Here is a 15,217-nt window from a genome sequence, read left to right on the forward strand (position 1 = left end):
CTTTGTGCAGCTAAAGTTCCACTGAAGTACTGGGAGTTTGGGGTCCTTGAAGGATGCATGATCTGGCCCCAAATGCTACCTATTTTGTTTTTTTAAAGTGCCCTAACAATGATCTAAGGAACACTTAAAAATTCCATTAATGTCAGCTTCATGGCTTCTTTGTACCTGATCAGATGGGAACGGAGCCACTGTGGTTCTCACACTACATTGGAATATTTCAAATGTTTGTCAAGACTCTGTATGGTAAGGAATGGAAGAAACTGACACATGTCATTCTGTTTGCTGGAACTTCACATCAATGCTCCCCTTTAAAAAAGCTGTGTTGACTCTTCCCCAACAAATCGTGTATAAATAATTTAGAACCCATCACTGTATATGTAGAGTAGCGATTATTTTTTCCAATGTGCACTACCTCGCACTTATCAACGTTGAATTTCATCTGCCATTTTTATTACCCAGTCACCCAGTTCTGGGAGATCCCTTTGTAACGGTGCACAGTCTGCTTTGGACTTAACTATCTCGAATAAATTTTGTATAGTCTGCAAACTTTGGCACTGTTCACCCCCTTTTTCCAGATCATTTATGACTATGGTGAACAGCACTGGTCCCAGTACAGCTCCGTGGGGGATGCCGCTGTTCACATCTCTCCATTGTAAAACGTGACCATTTTTTTTCCTACCCTTTGTTTACTCTCTTTCATCCCATTATTTATCATGCAAGGACCTTTTCTCTGATCCCATGGCTACTTAGTTTCCTTAAGAGTCTTCGGTGAGGGACCTTTTCAAAGGCTTTCTGAAAATCCAGATCACTATATTGACTAGATCACCCTTATCCACATGCTTGTTGACTCCCTCAAAGAATTTTAATAGATTGGCGAGGCATGACTTCCCATTACAAAAGCTATGCTCAAGGGAGGAGTGCATGATCTGGTCCTCCAGTGCTATAATATAATCACTGTAATGCCTTGTAGAAGTCAACTGAAATCAATGGAAGTTTCCTATACTATAGAGCCAATTTACAGCAGGGGAAACTAAGGCATAATTTACAAGGTGACAGAAAACGGTTGCCAGACTTTTTTTATATATTTAACAATAAAAAAAGCTTTGCACTTCTATAGCACCTTTCATCCTAAAGCCCTTTGCAAACATACTTAGCTAAGCAAAACAACATCCCTGTGAAATAGGTATTGTTATATTACCTATTTTACTGATGGTGAAAGTGAAAAGACAACAGAATTGCTGAAGGTCATTCAAAATGCAGCAAAGAGAATCCAGGAGTAGTGATTCCTAGTCCCCTGGTCTAGCCCCTAGAAAACACATCCTCCCTGTATTATATTAATATTGTATTTGAGTATGAAAATAGAAAACATTTACCACACTGTGATAAATACCTTTACTGTGGTATTTGCAGTATTCTGTATTGTTAGAATGGGAAATACTGCACCAAATTTAACTTCTGCAGATGGTAAATGGTGCCATATTTTAATGGTGCCCAGAGTTCTCTGTTTGCATTGTTTGCGCAGTCCTAGTGCCTTGGCAGGGTAGAGACTTTAAAACCAGTTATTACTGTAACTAACATACTGAATATGGTTTAAAAAGTTATCATGGCGAAGAGCAAAAGCCTAGCCACCCTTAAGAACTAAATGGTTCCACAACTGTGTTCAAAAATACAGATATTTATGCTGAGTATATGAGCAAAGACCATTAAACCTGGAATTCCTCCGTTTGTCTTTTTAAATTGCCTTTTTGTACATTTGAACATAAATACATAACTAGGAAAAAATTAAAATGAATGGGACTTCCTGGCCAGATTTCACTCCAATATTAATTCAAACCTGGGAATCACAAGCCACTTGAAAAGCAGTGTCGATTGGAAATGCTTACAGACCTTTCAGAAGAGCAGTGCTGTTTGTTATGCAGCATGATATTCTGTCCATGTAACATGCACCTTCACATTCAATATCTGTGTGTTTACCTGCAGTGTGTCTCTGCATCTACTGTATCCAGATATAAAATCTGCCAGAAACAGTTATCATTACACTGTGTGGGTAAATATTGGCAGCCAGATGCATCAAGCATGCTAGAAAGGCTGCAGCCAACTTTTTTCATTTCTGCAATGACGGGCAGTATGCCCTACTCCCTTGAAGCTGGAGCAGATCTCATCAGCTTGACTGGATTACCAGATAGGACCTTAAGGTAAACACCAAGCATACATTGGCTGCATACACACAATGTACCTCATAAACCCATTAAATATAGGGAGTGCTGTATTTCAACATCCAGGTAATCAGAGATTTAAAATGGCCTTTTCATTCTGGTTGAAGTTTTCAATAAGATTTTTTTTTTAAAACGGTTATTTATGACTGGTCCCAGGAAAAAATAATAAGTGTAACATGAAAAACCAACCGAGAGTGACCCTGTAGCACCAGCAGTGATGCAGTTTAATATCACTGTGATTTGCATCCTATCAAACTATTCATGCTGAGTTTGAGACCCTGGTGCTAATTTCTAGTAAATTTCACGCTTGATGTCTCACTGTTGTGGGTCATTGCCGGTTCGTCTAAATAAACTGCTTCCAAATGGCTCCTCCATCTAAATATTCAAGCCAGTTTTTATAATTTAATTTTGCATTATGCTGAATAGCCTTCCGGCCAGATAGAGCTCATTGGGGAAACCACCAATACCACTGTGATATGCCTTTATTTATTTTATTTATTTATTTTACTGCTTGAATTAGACCTCCTAGGCTGACTAGTAAAGAGGTTCCCCCCCCCCGCCCCAACTAATGTCAATTTTCAGCATAGCAAGAGCTGTCTCTAATCTTTTCCTACTCATTACACACAATTTTGGAGTCATTTTACCCACAGTGCAGTCGGCTCCTGGCAGTGTGTTTGTGTGCACTGAGGGGTGGCATAATTGTTTATTTTCCCTCCCCGCATAATCCCCAGCTAGCATTGAAACCAAAACTGCAAACAACTCCCCAAGGGATGTTGAAACTGACAAGAGAGAGACTGAGACTTTCTACCCAGGTCCTTTTACATGAGATAATATGGAGAAAACATCCTGACCTGTATGTAAATCAAAATGGCTTTATTCTTCACCCTCCCCTCCTGTGCTGGTCTCACCTCCTCCAAGCTTATTTGTAGTAATAATAAGTGATATGCAAATAAAAATATTGGCACCTTCACTATATGGCTCCACAGCCCTGCCCTGTAGTTCTGATTCCAAGGCAAAATTCAGTTTTCAAGGGACATTACTACAAAGGGAAAGTCGTCAAAGAGCATGGGAAGCTGACAACAGCAACAACTTTGTCAGACTACATTCTACAGCTTCTTCTATGAGAGGATGTCAGCACTTTAAAGCATGAATGAATTAAAACTCATAGCAATAGTGGAGAAACTGAGGTACACAGATGTCAAGGTTGCATAGCAAAGTGGCAGAGATGGGACTAGAACTCTGATCTATTGAGGCCCATCATCTTGTGTTGTGAGCAGTGACTAGATTTCCTCTCTGGAAGATATCCTCATTCTCAGAGTATTCTGCCAACTAAACTGTGTTCTTTTCCTGTCACACTAAAGAGACTAGCAGGCCCAATAAAACACGTCTTCATAATGCCAGTCTTTCTAGACGAGGGATTTTTACTCTGTCAGTGGCACTGTAACTTTTCTTCGAGGTGTTTGTAAACTGCCATGTACATGTAAAGTGCGGTCATCTTTTACTTATTTAAATTTTATAGCACCTCCCTAGCATGTCACAAAATTTAAAATAGTAATATCTGGTCCAAAATTTGAACGGATGGAATATTAACGGAGCAGCTTTATATTGTTCAGTCCACACGAGCTGCCACCATTACCTGCAGAGTCAATTTGGAGACAACCCTTGATATTGATAATTTCATATTGCATTATTGTCATGACAAAGTTACCCGCATGGTGGCATATGCCGATATATTTTTTTAAAAAATGTAACACTGTTGGCTAAACCAGTCCCATACCAAAGCTGTGAGGATCTTTCCAAGCAGTAGGAGTTTCCCCAAGATTAGGGTTTAATTGGTCCAGGTTAGAAACTGTAAATTTTGTTAGCAACTAAGCTGCTGTTAAAATCCAATTACTCGTTTTCAGTGCTGCTGATCTGGGCAATCCCTATAACTGTTTAGGAGAGTATGCATACGAACAATGCAGTGTTGTTTACTCTCAACAGAAAAAACGGTCATGCACCTTCTCATAACTGTTGTTCTTTGAGATGTGTTGTTCATGTCCATTCCAATTAGATGACTCCCAAGCCTAAATTCTGGAGGCGGGGCCAGAGTTGACTACCGATTGGAGTACTGCTCTACTGAAGGCCGCATCGTCTCTGGCCTGCTGGGTGATGGCATACTGCGCAGTGAACGTGTGTATGGAGGACCACATTGCCGCTCTGCATGTTTCCTGGGTGGGAACCTGCACCAGGAATACCGCCGAGGAAGCCTGCGCTCTGGTGGAGTGTGTCGTGTGCAGAGGAGCAGGCACCCCCGCCAAGTTGTAGCACTCCCGGATGCAGGACGTGATCCGCGACGAAATTTGTTGGGAGGAGACTGGGAGACCTTTCATCCTGTCTGCCACAGCTACGAAGAGTTGAATAGACTTCTGGAACGGCTTCGTTCTCTCAGTGTAGAAGGTTTGTGCTCTGCGAATATCCAATGAGTGCAGCCTCTGCTCCCTGCCGCATGAATGAGGTTTCATTCTGACCGGTTCTCAGCACCTGGATGGAAGGCCAAGATAGCGGCCAAGTGAACCCTTATTGATGACATGGACAGCCCCTGCTGCTTAAGGTGGAGAAGATAGTCCAATATATATGGTATAGAGGCGAGAGTGGGTGACAAACTGTTGCATTGACCAGATTGAGAATCTCTTCCACTTGGCTAGGTAGATAACCCTGGTGGAGGGCTTTCTACTGCTAAGGAGGACTTGTCCGACAGGGTCGGAACAGGAAAGCTCCACTGGATTCAGCCACAAAGCTTCCATGCTGTGAAGTGTGGTGACTCAAGGTTCAGATGCTGGAGACTACCATGATCCTGGGTCAGTAAATCCGGGAAGAGCGGCAAGGTGACTGGTGTTCCAGTGACATTTGCAGGAGTGATGTGTACCAGTGCTGGTGGGGCCAGGCTGGAGCTATATCACCACCAAAGCGTGTTCCCTCCATATCTTGAGGAGAACCTTGCGAACAAGTGGAATGGGCAGGAACACGTAAAGGAGATGGTCTCCCCATGGGAGAAGGAACGTGTCCATGACGGAACCCAGACTGTGACTCAGGAAGGAGCAAAACTGCTAACACTTCCTGTTGCACCACGTGGCGAACAGGTCTATCTGGAGAAAGCCCCACCGACAGAAGATGGAGTTCGCGACATCAAGGAATAAGGACCACTCGTGGCTGTGGAACGACCTGCTGAGATAGTCCGCCAACTCATTCTGTACCTTTGGGAGGTACGATGCTTGCAGGTGTATTGAATGCTCTACGCAGAAGTACCACAACATGAGGGCTTCCTGGCACAGGGGAGAGGAGCGTGTACCCCCGTTTGTTGATATAGAACATTGCCATAGTGTTGTCTGTCATCACCAACACACATTTCCCTGATAAGTGGGTACGGAAAGTCTAGCATGCCAGGCGCACCGTTCTCAGCTCTCTGACATTGATGTGGAGAGCGAGCTTTGCCCAAGACCAGAGGCCTTGAGTCCTGAGGTCCCCCAGATGTGCTCCCCAGCCCAGAGCTGACGCATCCGTCACTAGGGAGAGAGACAGCTGAGGGCTGGAGGAGGAGACCCCTGAACATACTACCTGTGGGTCGAGCCACCACAGGAGGGAGTCAAGAACCTGGCAGGGCAGGTCACTATCCTGTCCATGCTGTCCCTGGCCGGGCGGTACACTGACACAAGCCACAACTGAAGAGGCCGAAGTCTGAGTCTAGCATGCTGCACCACATAGGTACAGGCTGCCATGTGTCTTAGAAGCTTCAGGCAGTTCCTTGCTGTAGTAGTGGGGAACTGCCTGAGACCTTGAATGATGTTGCCGAGTCTTGGAACCTCACCTCTGGGAGGTACGCCCTGGCCTAGGTCGAATCCAGCACCGCCCCTATAAATTCTATCCACTGAACTGGAAACGACGTCCATTTCCCCTCGTTCAGAAGAAGGCCCAGATTGTTGAACTTCACTCTTATGAAGTCGACCTGTGCCTCCACTGGAGCTCGGGAGCAGCCCTTGATGAGCCAGTTGTCGAGGTACACCTGTACCTGCCACCGCACAGGAACGCGGCCACAACCGCCATGCACATGGTGAACACGCACGGTGCCGCTGACAGGCCGAACGGAGGGCTGTGAACTGATAGTGGCTGTTGCTCACCACAAACCTGAGGTATTTTCTGTGGGGCAGAGTTATCGCTATGTGAAAAGTATGCGTCCTTCAAGTTGAGGGCGGCATACCGGTCTCCTGGATGCAATGAGGGGATGATGGAGGCCAAAGAGACCATGAGGAACTTGAGCTTCTTCATGAACTTTGTTGAGTTCTCGCAGGTCTAGGATGGGCCTGAGCCTGCATTTGGCTTTCAGTATTAGGAAATACCGGGAATGGAAACCCTTGCGCCCTTCTGCTCCCCTAGCGAAAGGAGCGAGTGCACCTCCTGTATAAGGAATCGCTCGTGAGTGGGGTCCCTGAAGAGGGACAGGGAAGTGGGGTGGAAGAGTGGGAGGGCACAGAATTGGATGGCATATCCCCTCTCTACCTGGTGGAGCACCGAGTGGTTCAAAGTGATACAGGACCATGCACTGTAGAAAGGGGATAGTCGGGACGAGAAGGTAAGGTGGAGTAGATCCAGTTCTTGTTCTGGTGCGCTGTCCTCGACCGCACCAAAGGTCAGTTTGGGGCGGGAGGTGGTTTGGATTGGCCAGCGCCCTGGCCTGAGAACAGGAGCGGCCTTTTCCTGCCACTCCTATTCCTCCTCTGGGAACCATCCTGTTGGTTCTGTTGTTGGTAGAACTGTGGAGGAGGCCGAGGTCTGAAATGTTTCCACTGCGTGGCGGGAGTATGGAGGCCCAGCGACTTGAGGGTGGCTCTTGAGTCTTTTAGGCTATGAAGCCTTTTATCCGTCTTTTCTGAAAACAGAGTCACACCCTCAAAGGGAAGGTCCTGAATGCTCTGCTGGACCTCGTATGGCAGACCTGAAACTTGGAGCCAAGAGCCCCTTCTCATGGTGATGCCTGTAGACATCACCCTGGAGGCTGCATCAGCTCCATCTAGCACACCTGCAGGGAAGCTCATGAGATGAGCTTGCCCTCCTTGACCAAAACCGAGAACTCGGCACAGGAGTCTTGTGGCAGCAGCTTTGCAAATTTTGCCATTGCTCCACACGTATTATAGCAGTACCTGCTAACAGTGGCCTGCTGATTTGAAATGCAGAGCTGCAACCCGCCTGTAGAATAGACCTTTCTACCGAAAAGGTCGAGTCTTTTCGCTTCCCTGTTCTTAGGAGAAGGTCCCCGATAACCCTACTGCTCGCGCTGGTTAGCAGTGTCCATGACCAGGGAATCAGGTGGCGGGTGACAGTACAGATGCTCATAACCCTCCAATGGCACAAAGTAGCGCTTTCCATTGTGCTTAGCTGTGGTGGGCAATGAGGCTGCAGTCTGCCATAACGTCTTGGTTGTGGCAGATACAGTTTTGATGAGAGGGAGGGCAATGCATGCGGGTCCAGGGAGTGCTAGGAGGTCCACCATGGGCTCCACGTCTTCGATTACCTCCTCCGCCTGAACGCGCAGGCCCTGGGCGGCTCGCTGCAGCAACTGCTGCAACGCCCTGTCGTCCTCCAAAGCTGAGGCTATAGTGGTGCCTGCTAGTGCTTCATCTGGTGAGGAGAAGGAAGAAGCCCCCACAAAAGGTGGCTGTTCCCTCCCCTCAGCGCCCACGGCGTCCCGCGACTCCTGGGCTGGAGCTGACCCAGACAGTGCCATGCCCGTAGCTGCTGGGACGAGGACACCCATGCCGGGGCTGCAGGTGGCACCTCAGGCATTGCTGCCGACGTAGGCACTGATGTTAACATTGGTGCCGAGGTCAGGGCCATTGTCGTCGCCGGTGATGCTGGTGACGGCGCTGCAGCTGACGGCGTTGACGGTGCCTCAATAGCTGCTGGCGGTGCCGGAGAGATCTCCTGGGCTGCAGGTCCCGGAGGGGTGGAAGGCGGAATGAAAGTAACCGAGGCTACCGATGTTGCTGCCGAGCACGACCCTTGGCTCCGTCACTGGCTCTGATGGAAGGCCCAGGGCATCCAGAAGGGCCACTGCACTGGGTTCTGCCACTGCGGGGGCCACGGTGCCAGGTAAGCTCATCTCTACTGCCATGCCCTGGACCTCCTGCTCCTGGCTGTGCCAGGGCGATAGGAGTCAGATTCTGACTTCGAGGTCTCAGAGGAGGAAGACCATGGAGGAGCTGCACTGCAGGGCGCTGAGAGCGAGGGGACCGACTGGGCTCTTGTTCCTGAATGACTGGTGCCAGAGGGTGCTGTGGAGAAGATGAGCGCCGGGACAGCATAGCCCGTTTCCCTCTTCACTATACTGCGGGGCGGTCCGGTGCTGTCAACACCGGCAGTGTGTCCTTCCTTGGAGGTGAAAATGGCGCCGTGAGGCACAACAAGTCCTGAGCCGCATTAAACGCCTCCAGGGTCAATGGGAGCTGCAGCTGCTGACTCCTGAGGTCCAGCAAGCAGGATAGGGCCGGATTCAACCACCCTTCTGGGGCAGGAGTTGACATGGACCTCACAGGTGATGTGGAGCGGTGGTCCAACTGGGGTCTCTCAGTCACCAGCTCCTTAGATTTAGCCAGAGGAGAATGATCCCTCTCCAGCTTCTTTTTCTTCTGAGGCACCAGAGATAGAGACCAGTGCCTAGCTGCCGAGTGGATGCGGGAGGAGCCATGACCGTGCTGAGAGTCTCGGGAAGAGTCCTTTCTTGACACTGGTTCCCCAGATGATGGCGCCGTGACGCTCCACACCAAGGAGGAGCTGCTGGGTGCGGAGTCCCTATGTCCCGGGTCTGAATGGGGGCGAAGAGCTGCCTCCATGGAGCAGAACTTTGAGCCGCTGTTCCCTCTGTTTCAAAGTTCTGGGGCAGAACTCGCGACATATTCTGCAACGGTCCTTTTGGTGACCCTCACCTAGGCACCCTAAACATGCAGTGTGGGGGTCACTTTTTGGCATGTGCTTAGCACAGACCTCACACTTTTTGAACCCCGGGACTGCAGCCAACCACGGCTCTGGGGATCAGAAGGGGGGAGGGAACCCTCAACAAACTTTAACTATAACAATAACTATTAACTATAGATAAGAGAAAAAGCGCTTGCTAAAGCAAGGGCTCTGGGATGTTCCAACTAACCATCACTGGCAGTAAGAAGGAACTGAGGGGGCGGCGGGTCAACAGGGCCCTATATTGAGCACCATGAAGGTGCAACTCCAAGGGGTGCCCGGGTTGATCCAACGGAAGCTGCTATGGGAAAAAATTTCTGGCTGCCGTCCATGTGGCGCGCGCACACACCTAATTGGAATGGACACGAACGAGCACTTGAAGAAGAACTTCTATTCCAAGTTGCTCACTGCACACCCTGGGTTATTGCTGTTACCCTTCAGCTGCCTACAAATGACTAGATAGGAACAAATGAAGCCCTAAGAATCTCACTCTGTTGTCAGTCAAACGAGATACTGCCAGGTAAGACATTCCTTTCCTCTCCCAGGCTGGAGAGCAAGCACAACTGGATTATTGGCCTGGCTGTGTAGAGCATCACTACTGGGGGTGTACCCCCCTGTAGTAACCGGATTTGTTGTTTTAACTATTACACAAATATTCCAGCCTAGTAACCAAGATGTCAGAAATCTCAAAGGGTAAATCTTCAGTAATGTGCACAGGGAGGTAAATGTAAAAAACCCTATTATTGGAGACACGGCCAGCCTGAAAGCCATATATTATAAACAAGTATTTCTTTACCTACGTATGACTTGCTCACAGTCTGGGCATCTCTTACCCTGGACAATAACAATCAATTATGACACCTCCAAGTTCTCAGTGCTGTAATATTTGGGTTGCGAAGACCTGATGGAAATTTGTCCTTGTTGTAAAACCAGTTGTTTTCAACGGCATTTAAAAGAACAACAGAGGGAACATTTTTCTGTGGGAGTTAAGGGTTTGTTTTTATAAAATTAATTTTTTAGATAAAGTGGAGTTGTCACCTTACTTGTCTACACTGGGGTTTCACACTGAGATAAACTGTGTCAGCACAAGTCATGGATAACCTGGACATAGACTGTCTACACTAGGGGCTTGCACAAATGCAGCTATGTTGGTGTAAAAAAAATCCAGTGCAGACAAGGTCTACGAGCAATGCACCTTTAAGAACCACTTATAAAGAACACCAGAAGGAAATGCCACCTCCTAAGCAAAGAACGCTCAAAGGAAGCCCTGCCAGACAAAGGAGATGGAGGTGCAAAGCCTGAACAAGGTAGTTCTAAAATGGGCTACAGATGATTTTATCTTCCAGATTTAAAGGGCCAGCTACCAGCAAAGACCATGCTTGGAAACTGTAGAGTTCTGGTGAGCACACAGCAAAAGTGACGGCAGCTCTCCTGAAGGTTAATAAAAGGGGCTAAATTTCTCAATTATTTTAGAACCAACGGGTTTGAGTGTCAGATACCTTGAGATTTTCCCAGGCAAATCCATGGAGTTTCACGTATTTGAGATAATTATGCCCTGGTATTGGCTTTGCTATGGTTTCATATTTAACTAACAAAAATTCCAACCACGTCAATGGACCAGACTGTCACCTGACTCCATTACACATGGTTCCATTTTGGGGAGTAGAACCATAATTGTGTTCTATAGCCTGGCTGAAACCTGGTGCATTTCCAAGACTTCCATCTGGTAATGAAACGAAACGCACTACAACTTAGAACAGCATCAAAACAGGGGCAGGGGACAACCTTGATGTAAGCAGCCCCTCTAAACTCAGATGTATTCACAGTATCAATTGGTCCAAGTATCAAAAGGTTAGAAAGCCTACAGTTACTCCCCTTCATAGCAATTCTGTATGGCAAGTCATATATGCTTTCAAGATTCCTGCAGTCATCTCTTGTCCACATCATGAAAGAGAATGGACCCAGGCTGCAGCCACAGAGGATGAAATAGACATGTCCTACTACACAAGTCTGTGTGCGCTATGTTAGGAGAAGGCAGGTGTGCACTGGTTACACAGGACTACTAAGAGATATAGCTGCTCTCCACTATAACAAAGGTCAACTAGAAGAGGGAAAAAATACCTGTAATCCTGAAGGGAAGTCATTGACACAGTCAAAGCACACCACACAACCTTTAGTTCTGTGCCCCCATAAGAACAGTTTGCTTCTCTTGATATCAGGAACCAAACTGACCGTCATCCCCATCACATGAAAATATATCAATGGTTTGATAATCACCTTTCATTCCACCAGAAAAGCCTCTCCAGTTGGCAAAGACCATCAGCGGAAGTCCCTCCCGGTTAAAGTCTTTGATAGCCTGAGCAGTCTTAAAGGCAGAGTCCGGGAACCACACCTGACCAGCCTGTTGGATTATCTGTTGGGGGAGGAAAATGATAGAACTTGAATGTTTTGTTAACGTGAGAGTTACTATCAGAAGAAAACAAATAAATAGATACAGCAAGAGCTCCAATCTGAAACCAATGCTGACAAGCATAACAACCTGTTATAAATATTACAGGGCCCTGGGTGCACTGGGAGAATGACGCGCAAAGGAACGAAAGGGCACTGACTCGAAGAGGTTACAAAATAAGACACCGATCCTGCAACTGACTTCACGAGAGCAGATCTCCGCACCCATAGAGAGCTCCATTGACTTCAGTGCAATAAGGGGAATAAGGAGACAAAAAGAGCACTAAGGAGAGGAGGAAGCAGGAGTGGAGACCTAGGCAGGGCAAGAGCTGGGAAGGCAGAGACCAGGGATATGAACATAAGAAAGAGCAAGAATTTCAGAAACGGGGGCGAGGTGGCCCGAGCAGCAGGAGAGGATGATGATTTTGGCTTCCCAGGTTTCCTGATTCTAAGACTTGTGCTTTAGCCATAAGATCCTTCCCGGCTTTCAAAAGAGAGCAGGGCTAGCCTCCACAGAGATAAGCCATCTCCTGCCCATATATTCGGTATATCCAAGGCTCTCTCTCTTTACAAACAGAGCCAGCCAGCAAGACAGTCCATTCACCAGCTCTGAGAACAACATATTAGCATACGGCCAAAGGCTGATCAGTTTCCTGTCTTGAGGGCCAACCTTCCAATAAACACAAAGAAACTTTTCAAAGATGCATCTGCAGAGGATGACTTTAACCAAACCCCAACATATGTTCAACAGCAAAACCTACCTTCGCCTCAGAGTCCAGGTTTGCAGGATCAGCAGGGATACTTAACTCCACTGTTCGGGTTTCTACGGCAACTACTCCTACAGGTATTCCTCCCAGTCTGAACACAGATGAGACAAATCAAAACCCACATATTTTATCATTGTACAACTAGTCATTTTTTTCTAATCCAGCATCAAAACACTTGAAAATAAAAACAAGAGACAAACAATGCAAATCAATGGAGGAAGAGGCACTCTGGTATTTCTGAAGAGTTCAGGCATGTGGCTGGATCATTTCAGAGCTGGATTTACAGCTCTCAGAATAAGACCTATTTATAAAACTAATACGCCACAACAAACCAGAGCAGAACAAACTGAAACCTAGCATTTTGCACTAGGTATGGGACAGTTAAATGCAGTTGGACAGGGTGCATCTCCGCTAGCATCTCTCCTAGCATGGCACCACACAGATTTTCATGAAAATGTCTTCATCAGGAAATATAACCTTGAAGACCCAAGCCTTCTGAGCCCCCCATTTACAATCACAATGATCCTTCCACCCACTACCAGTTGATCAAAAACCCTATATGCCACATGCTTTACGGAAGACTGCATGACCCAGCCACCCCAATTGCCCTGCACACTTTACAGGGATCCCCCAAAAGTGAGGAATGGTGATGGGCATTCGGAAGGTTAGTGTTTTATCTGTTAACCCTCACAGCTGCTGGGTCATTACCGGGGAAAAAGGGGTCTGGTATATGAGAACAAGGAGGCAGGATAACATGTGTGTCAAGGAAATTCAGCCTCACTCTCCATTCAGTCTAATAACTTCCTAAAACAAAAGGCAGCCGCTTGTGGCAACAGCTGCTTGCAATGGCTTCCTGATGCTGCACGAAAGGAAGTCCCAGCAGAGACGACCCCTCTCTACTCAGCCATCTAAAGTTGGATGACAAGCACCCCAGGCACCAAAAGTGACAAGGCCGATGTGCACTAGGGGGTATGAAAATATTCCTATTCACAATGATTAAGAGTCCGGCTGGAAACTCGTAATTGCAGAAGCCGTCTTAAATCGGTAACTTATAACGTCTATATTAGGGCCCATGTGACCTAATAAAGAACATCTTTATCCAAGTATTACAGTTATTTATTGAACTTGAAAACAGCTCAAAACAACTTCTGTTTTCCATTATACTTCATATAAATTTCATCAGGCTAGCACATGAAGATGCTACATCTTGTTTTATAGTGTGTCCCTGGACAAGTTGCCCTGGAATAATAAAAGACAATTTACAGCCAACAGCACACATATTCCAAACATACATACAAAAGATGAGTTTTGGCAGCACTTACGGTAACAATCCCAGAAGAATACATTCATATTTATTTTTTCAAAATGCCACTGCTTTTGAAAGAAGTCAGCTCCATTTGTATTTTATATACGTGTATAGGAGACTGAGTCCAAAGCAGCTCAAAGCGTGTCCGATGAAAAGAAACTAAAAGTCAAGCCAAAGACTGTCTGGCTTTGCAAAATAATTGATTTTGTCTGGGATGTTGTCTAAACTTACAGCCGTTAGATGATTATAATACTTTGCACCTGCAAAGCAGGATCATCAAAGAACCTTACGAACATCAGATTAAACCTGAGAGGTAGGTTTTATACACAGTTGCTTGATGGAAAAACTGAGGCATGGAAAGGTTACAGGATTTCCTCAAGGTCAAACAGCAGATCAGTGGTTGAGCCAGCAGGAATCCTGGATCTTGTTTCTCTGATCTAACTACTAGAAAATATTCTCGCTCAGAGCTGGGAAGGGAATTTATGAATACTGGTTCCTATTCCACTGCTCTTATCACTGGATAATACTCCATCCTTTTGGAACAGCTTTATTCAGAAAGGAAACAGACAAAGAAAACACACAATGCCACTGATTATTTTAATGACAACAACAACAACAACAACAACGAAAGACTTGACTTCTGAGCCTAAATGGAAGAGCCGTTCTGCAAGATTTGCCATCTGATGGCTTTTCCTTCTTGGCAGCATGAAAGTGCAGGGACCTACTATACTGAAAGAGCTACAAAGGCTGGAATTGTTTTCAAGACTGGGATCTAAATCTCAAGCAAACACGGTATGTTTTAGAATCTTGAGCAGGTGCCACTTGCCATGAAGATAAGGGAAAGTGATTGTCTCAGAAAGGAAGGTGAGCACCAGATGCAAGTCCCCAAGGCCGCTTGTCTCTGCAATGTAGAGCTAGACTAAGATGAGTCTTGGCAGGTGCTAGTTTGGAAAAAGCTGCAGGTTATTCTATGCTGGGATCACTGCTGAGTTACTCTCTTTTCAGAGGGGGTAATAAAATTTAATAGAAACTTCAATTTCTCACTTGCGGAAAAAAAAAAAAAAAAGTAAGTATCCCAGCAATCTGCAGTTTCTTCCAGTTTACTTCAGTTTTAGCTGGACTTTTTTTTTTGTGCAAGTCAAATGTGATCGTGAAGCAACACAGTCCACCAATTACTCTAAGCTATGTCAGAGCCACAACAATGGGACCCCTCTGTAGTACCATGTACAGTTGAAAGGTTTGTCCCAAGGAATCACCTGTGTCCCACCCACGTATACTCTTTTCGCCCAGCATTATAGAAGGCAAAAGCTATCAAGCACCCTGGGACAGGAAGGAATCATCACCACATGTTCAATTCACATAGCAGAGACGTGTACTGCTGAGATGTTAAATTTGTTATCCACATACATCCACTCACCAGTTTTGTCAGAATGTGTCAGCAGAAACACAAAGCATCAGTAAAAGCTAGATTTCTACAAAGGTCTAAAAAGCCT

The 15,217-nt window shown here is 46.3% G+C and overlaps 1 protein-coding gene across 2 annotated transcripts in view; it reads right to left on the reverse strand.

Moving 5' to 3' along the window:
• The window catches only part of ACACA (acetyl-CoA carboxylase alpha), a 185,559-nt gene that overhangs the window by 34,174 nt on the left and 136,168 nt on the right, over positions 1 to 15,217 (reverse strand). For both annotated transcript variants that reach the window (XM_074974614.1, XM_074974613.1), the window contains 2 exons: positions 12,413 to 12,509; positions 11,481 to 11,616 (listed from right to left, as the gene is read on the reverse strand). In XM_074974614.1, the coding sequence (XP_074830715.1) occupies positions 11,481 to 11,616; positions 12,413 to 12,509 (233 nt within the window). The remainder of the gene's footprint in view (positions 1 to 11,480; positions 11,617 to 12,412; positions 12,510 to 15,217) is intronic.

This window comes from Natator depressus, chromosome 17 (assembly GCF_965152275.1).
Source record: "Natator depressus isolate rNatDep1 chromosome 17, rNatDep2.hap1, whole genome shotgun sequence".
NCBI lineage: Eukaryota > Metazoa > Chordata > Testudines > Cheloniidae > Natator > Natator depressus.